General features: G+C 41.8%; 2 protein-coding genes across 2 annotated transcripts; one reads left to right on the plus strand and one right to left on the minus strand.

The window, feature by feature from the left end:
• Positions 1-267: 267 nt before the first annotated feature.
• LOC308381087 (isoaspartyl peptidase/L-asparaginase-like) lies at positions 268-1,339 on the plus strand (the record flags this gene model as incomplete). Its single annotated transcript, XM_080858597.1, has 2 exons — positions 268-492; positions 632-1,339. The coding sequence occupies 2 exons, from the start codon at positions 268-270 to the stop codon at positions 1,337-1,339; spliced, it is 933 nt and encodes a 310-aa protein (XP_080714723.1).
• A 3,940-nt stretch (positions 1,340-5,279) lies between these two features.
• On the minus strand, positions 5,280-5,800 carry LOC308380709 (uncharacterized protein; the record flags this gene model as incomplete). The annotated part of the gene is made up of 2 exons (XM_080858114.1): positions 5,280-5,413; positions 5,674-5,800. The coding sequence occupies 2 exons, from the start codon at positions 5,798-5,800 to the stop codon at positions 5,280-5,282; spliced, it is 261 nt and encodes an 86-aa protein (XP_080714240.1).
• Positions 5,801-6,091: the final 291 nt, after the last annotated feature.

The raw sequence follows: 6,091 nt of genomic DNA on the forward strand, positions 1-6,091 counted from the left end.
CACCTGTTTACCACGATGGGCCCACGAAATGACCTCAGTGAGGATGGACTATAAGAACAGTTTTTTTCTGAGGACTCATCAGAATCCTAGGTTTTCCGGCGAGTGGTTGACTCCAAAATATGTTAACCATTGCTGTATATTTGTGCCACAATTTACCGAGTAAAACTCATCTTGTTACAACAACTTCCTAAACCAACACGCAAAGAGTACAGAAATACTCTTACATTACACATGATCTTTGTCGCTGGACAGGAAGAGCGAGTGGCCATGTTGCCAGTGATCGTGGTCCATGGAGGAGCTGGGCAAGAGAGTGACCTGAAAGAGGGACCTGAGCTGTCCTGTGCAGGGGTGAAGGAGGCAGCCAGGGGGGGCTATGGCATCCTCAGGGCTGGTGGCAGTGCCATGGACGCGGTGGTGGAGGCAGTTACCATCCTGGAGAACAACCCTGCCTATAGTGCAGGCAGGGGCTCTGCGCTGAATGTGAATGGTGAGGTAATAATAATAATAATAATAATTCATTTTATTTTTAACGTACTTTTCATTCCAAAGAATCTCAGAGTGCCAACATATTAGAAATTAACTATAATAATACAATAAAATTAAAAACAAATTTAAATATAAACTGGTGGAGATGGACGCCATCGTCATGGACGGACGCACGCTGACCAGCGGAGCGGTAAAGGCCGTCAGGAGGGTGGCCAACCCTGTGCAACTTGCCAGGCTTGTCATGGACAAGACCAACCACCTGTGTCTGGCAGCTGAAGGGGCATCTCAGTTTGCCAGGGCTATGGGCATCCCTGAGGTGCCAGAGGAGTATCTCATCACAGACTATGCCAGAATGCGCTGGAAGAAAGCCCTGGCACCAGATGCCAACCCAGTGGAGTGTGACATGGGTAAGATGGGCACAGTGGGTGCAGTGGCAGTTGATGCTGAAGGCAACCTCGCCTGTGCCACCTCCACAGGGGGCGTGATCAATCAGATGGAGGGTCGGGTAGGAGACACACCCTGCATAGGATGCGGAGGCTACGCAGATAACAAGACGGGAGCGGCCTCTTCCACCGGCCATGGGGAGGCCATCTTGAAAGTCACTCTCTCCAGGCTTATCCTCTTCCACATGGAGCAAGGGCGGTCCGCAGAGGAGGCGTCCGACCTGGGCCTTGCCTACATGAAGGAGCGGGTACAGGGTTTGGGCGGATGCGTGACGGTCGACCCGAAGGGCGAGTGGGCCGCTCGTATCAGCAGCCTGCAGATGGCGTGGGTGGCCGTGCAGAGCGAACAGCTCCACTACGGCCTCTACGTCGGAGAGCACTTCACCGAATCCGCACACGAGCCATCTTGAAATTAGCCTGGTGACACCAGCCTACGTATTTCCGCCTGAATTGATTTCAAGCTCATACTCAGTCTGGCCCAACCCCGTTGACAATCGTCTCCAGGACTCAAAATCCAACCGCACCAATCAGCGAACAGTTCAGAGCTGTGACGCAAAACTCACCTTGGAGGAAGAGACACGAAAAGCTATCGGGAAAGTTGTCTCAACTCTCGAGAACATCAGAAAATGAAAAGGAGAACAAGAGTATTGTCTTGTAAGTTTTATGATTGGAAAGGACGTTGTAGCTCTTCTCCCAACTGGCTTTGGGAAGAGTTTAATCTACCGAATGCTTACCAAACGTTGCTGATTGGTTAAGGGAACTCCAATGATTTTAAACCTCAAGCTAAGCACCCGCCCATCTCTGAAACGAAAATGAACGGGGTTAGGCCAGACTGACTGACGGAAAAAAATGGAGTCACAGGCTGGTAATGGCCAGGCTATCTTGAAATACTTACTGTGAGAAATGTATTGCCATGTATTGGTTTGGAAAATAATGCACTGACCCTACCTTTCATTTCAATCTGTGATCTACCCAGACCTTCATCAGTTAATCTATCCAATTCTGGTACTAGTAGCTTCAAAACTTCAAGCAAACAAAATGGAAGAAATTCAGCCATCACACAATGAGGCAAAAGTGGAATTTATTATTATATTGTAGAAGACAGCAGCAATAATACAATTAGAGTAAAAGGAATGTAGTAAAAGAACAAGTTTTTTATTCAAATTAAATCTAAAGACACTAAAATTAAATCTAGTTTTAGAAGTGCTTAGACTTTGTACAGAAACACATGGTAAGCCATGCCATGGGGCTCATGCTTGAAGTAAACCGCTTGTTTTCAGTCAGCACAACATATCTTCTGAATTATATTATCGCCTGTAATGCATTCCTGAGGGGCTTCTCCACTTACTGGTCAGAGAAATAGAGAAACATGATTAGAATTAATATGAGTTCAACATGGAATGTACTATAATTTAAGGACTAAACCTTGATGGAAGCGCATATTGATGTTTTCCTGTTCTGATTGGTTGTTGCATGGTGGATTTGTTTGATCATAGAAATGGTCATATGGGGCACAGATACAACCGAATATTGCTATACTACTGTTGTAAGAGACATGAAATAAATGTAACATTATTTTGTATCTGTAACTTATACCCCTGGATATTGGTCATTGGATCATTGTCTGGGCTCTGAGCTCGAGCCTCACTTTCTGAGGCAGAGAATATTGTCTGGTTTTGTTCAGCCCATTGGGGTTCTCCTGATTCTGTCTCTGACTCTGACTCTCTCTCTCTACCCGTGTTTGTAGGTGGAGGTTCTGGGACTTTGTAACAATGGTTCAAGAAAATTCGATTTAGAAATGCACCGATGTGGAATTTAATGGCCGATAACGAAAACCGATAATTATTGGTTTATTGTGGCCGATACCGATACGATAACCGATATTTTTTTTTATAAAAATAAAGGGTGAAAAAGTTTTTTAGATTTACCTTTTTACAAAAGGTTTTAAATCAACCTTTTTATTTCAATTCAAAATGTGTTCTTTTTCAATATCACTACGTAATTTCTGCGTGCATGACGTCAGCCGTGTTTAAAAAAAAATTAGATTAGATTGCATGTAATAATGATTGTGTCCAAATATCCATAATAATGATTATGTTACCTAATGGGGAATTGATTAATCACAGACTAACAGACTTAGTAGACTAGAAAAGGCCTATATATGACAGTGGTCAAACGGAGGACTGACGAACACTTCAATAACTTGTTCTTTATTTCCTGAATGACACAGACATGCACAGTTCGTAGGTGTACTCGACATCTCAGACATAATTCTTCTGTCATTCCTTTTAAAACAACATGTAAAAGATCAATCAATCTAAACAGCAATGCACACACAACACACAACACAGGAGCATACCAGAATGGAACAGACATGCACAGTTCGTAGATATACTCTGGATCTGCACGAGTAACAACATTAAAAACCATTAGGTTCAGTATAGCTGAAGTAATGGAAACATTCTGATACAGATACATTTACGATCTACAATTTGTCTCTTGGTACATATTTACACATATGCAAAGATATTTATCATAACACCCAAATAATCAATATATTTTCAGCATGGAAAGTTCCTAGCGAACATCACAGCTAATCACATTATGTACAGCGAATTTCACAGCTAGTCACAGTATGTATAGCAAACTGAACCTCGTGGTCAGGTGAATAATATAAATAAATGCTCTGCCAATTGATACAATTTTACCACAACCATCACAACGAATGTTAATATATCAAATACATATAATACATCGAAAATCATTTCATTTCAAATCAGTTCATGAATTATGATGGGCATTTTGCACAGTGGACCTACCTCAGACAGGCATAGCTCTTCTGTCTGGTTACTATGACTATTGAGACACTCTCACACTGACTACTGAGACACTCTCACACATACTAATGAAACACTCTTACATTCACTATTGAAGCGCTCTCACACTCACTACTGAGACACTCTCACACATACTAAAGAAACACTCTTACATTCACAATTGAAACGCTCTCACACTCACTACTGAAACACTCACACATACATACAAACTCTGTAAACCTATGCACGCTCATATATAAAATATTATACATACTCGTCTAAAACACTTACACATACATATATCTCTGTGTCATATACACATAATAATGAAATGCTTACATGCATACAAGTGAAACATGATACGTATCTATCTGAAACACTCATGCATGCACATATGAAAATGCAGTATATAAACTGTATATTGTTGAACATAGCTTTTTCAGTTAAATGTATGCCCTTACATGAGGATGTGTAAGCGTTTCACATGTATTCATACAAGTTATTTCAGTAGTAACCGTGAGAGCGTTACAATATTGAATGTAAGAGCGTTTCAGTAGTATGTATAAATGAAATTTCAAGATCAAGATCGTCAGTTACACCGGAAGGAGGAAGCAAAGAGTGCAAGTTTTGAACAGCAGCAAAGCGCCAATCTAAGCCAACGGTCAATGGTATGGCAGCGAGTCAGAGCGTGATATTTCAGTGTTATATCAATCAATATCAGTAGTGTTTCCCTTTCCGAGTCTGACTCGTGTTTGCCGCAACAGTGATTTATAGTTTATAGTTGCATAGTTTATAGTTTTATTTTCACAGAGGTTGCCTCTACACGTTATACGTGTTCTTGTGAACTCGCGCTTTAGTTGAACCTGCACCCCTCCTGGGCTGAACAGTCCACCCGGGATTAACGTGTTTGCTGTGCTGTCAATCCGTCTGCAAATAAACTGTTCCGTGACAAATAAAGGAGGGTGTGTGTGAAAGAGAGAGAGAGAGTGTGTGTGTTCCCTCTGTCAGGGAAACATACCAGACAGAGTAAAATGGTGGAACAAAAATCAGCATCGAGTCAAAACCCAAAAGGTGCTTTCATTAGTTTTTTTAAAGGCATAATCAATGGTGCAACACTTCAAAGGAAGATTGCAACTGCTGTCCTACTACCCTTTGTAATGGTGTGGTTTTTTTACACACACACATGCACACACTCTCTCCCTCTCTCATAAAATGAAAAATCACAACACATGTAAATTGTAAATTGATTCAATTAAAGGGAAACTTTGGGATTTTTATACCTATTCTCTAAGATGTGACTTGAGGGTCCTGAAATGTTCATCTTGAACAAAGAGATTGCTTAATGACCACTTGTATTCTTCTAAAATGGATTTAAACATTTAAGAAAGATGAAGTGATATAAATGTGTCCAGCAGTTATTTGAATAGTTTCTGAAGTATTCAGAACACATGAATGAAAACAAACACACGGTAAGACATGAATGAAACAAATCTTGGTTTATTTGCTTTAACAGCCACCCTGACAATAAGATAGCTCAGTGGAAGAGCAGAAAAGAGCCCAGGGGCCACAGCAGGAACAGGACACTGTGTGTAGCACTCCAGGCACTGTTGGTGTTGCACAGATCCCCCTCACAGCAGCGCAGTTCCGCAGCCAACGAGCCCAGCTCCTCTGAAAACGCTCCAGAGCAGATACTTTGGGTGGCACAGCCCCTTATTGTAGCGCTCAGTCCAGCTGAATTAACTAGTGGTGGAAGGGAAAAACAGAAGAGAGAGAGAGAGAGAGAGAGAGAGAGAGAGAGAGAGAGAGAGAAAGAGAGAGTTAGAAACTATACCCTAGACTGGTGCTCTTTTACTGTGTAGAAATGTAATTTGCCATTTTGTTCTAAATACATAGTACTGCACGCACCACACTCCCACAAATATACACACCTGTTACAGAGAAACAGTGATCCTCATCGCCGGCACATTGAAGCCTTGACGAGCAGTCCGTCAAGCCACAGCCAAAACACTGTCTCCCATTGGCCGTGTTATTTACTGCAGCTGAAAGATAAACCATGCTTTCATGTTCAGCTTTGTATAATTTCTATTATTTTACCCAAACAGGTCAGGAAGAATTGATTTGGCCATTATATCAAAAAGGCAATGAATAAATAGTCACTGAATGAACCCATAGCCTCCTTCCTGTACATTAGAATTATCATTAGATTCCATCAGGACAAAACAATTACCTGGAGAACTTCCGTTGTTGCAGTTGTCTGTGTTACAGCACAAGGTGCTTTGTGTGAACCTATAGACTCCATAGTTCAGGGAACCACTGAGACATTGTGCAGGTGGAAAGCAGCTTTTG

Source organism: Sprattus sprattus, assembly GCF_963457725.1.
Source record: "Sprattus sprattus genome assembly, chromosome: 19".
In the NCBI taxonomy this organism is placed as follows: domain Eukaryota; kingdom Metazoa; phylum Chordata; class Actinopteri; order Clupeiformes; family Clupeidae; genus Sprattus; species Sprattus sprattus.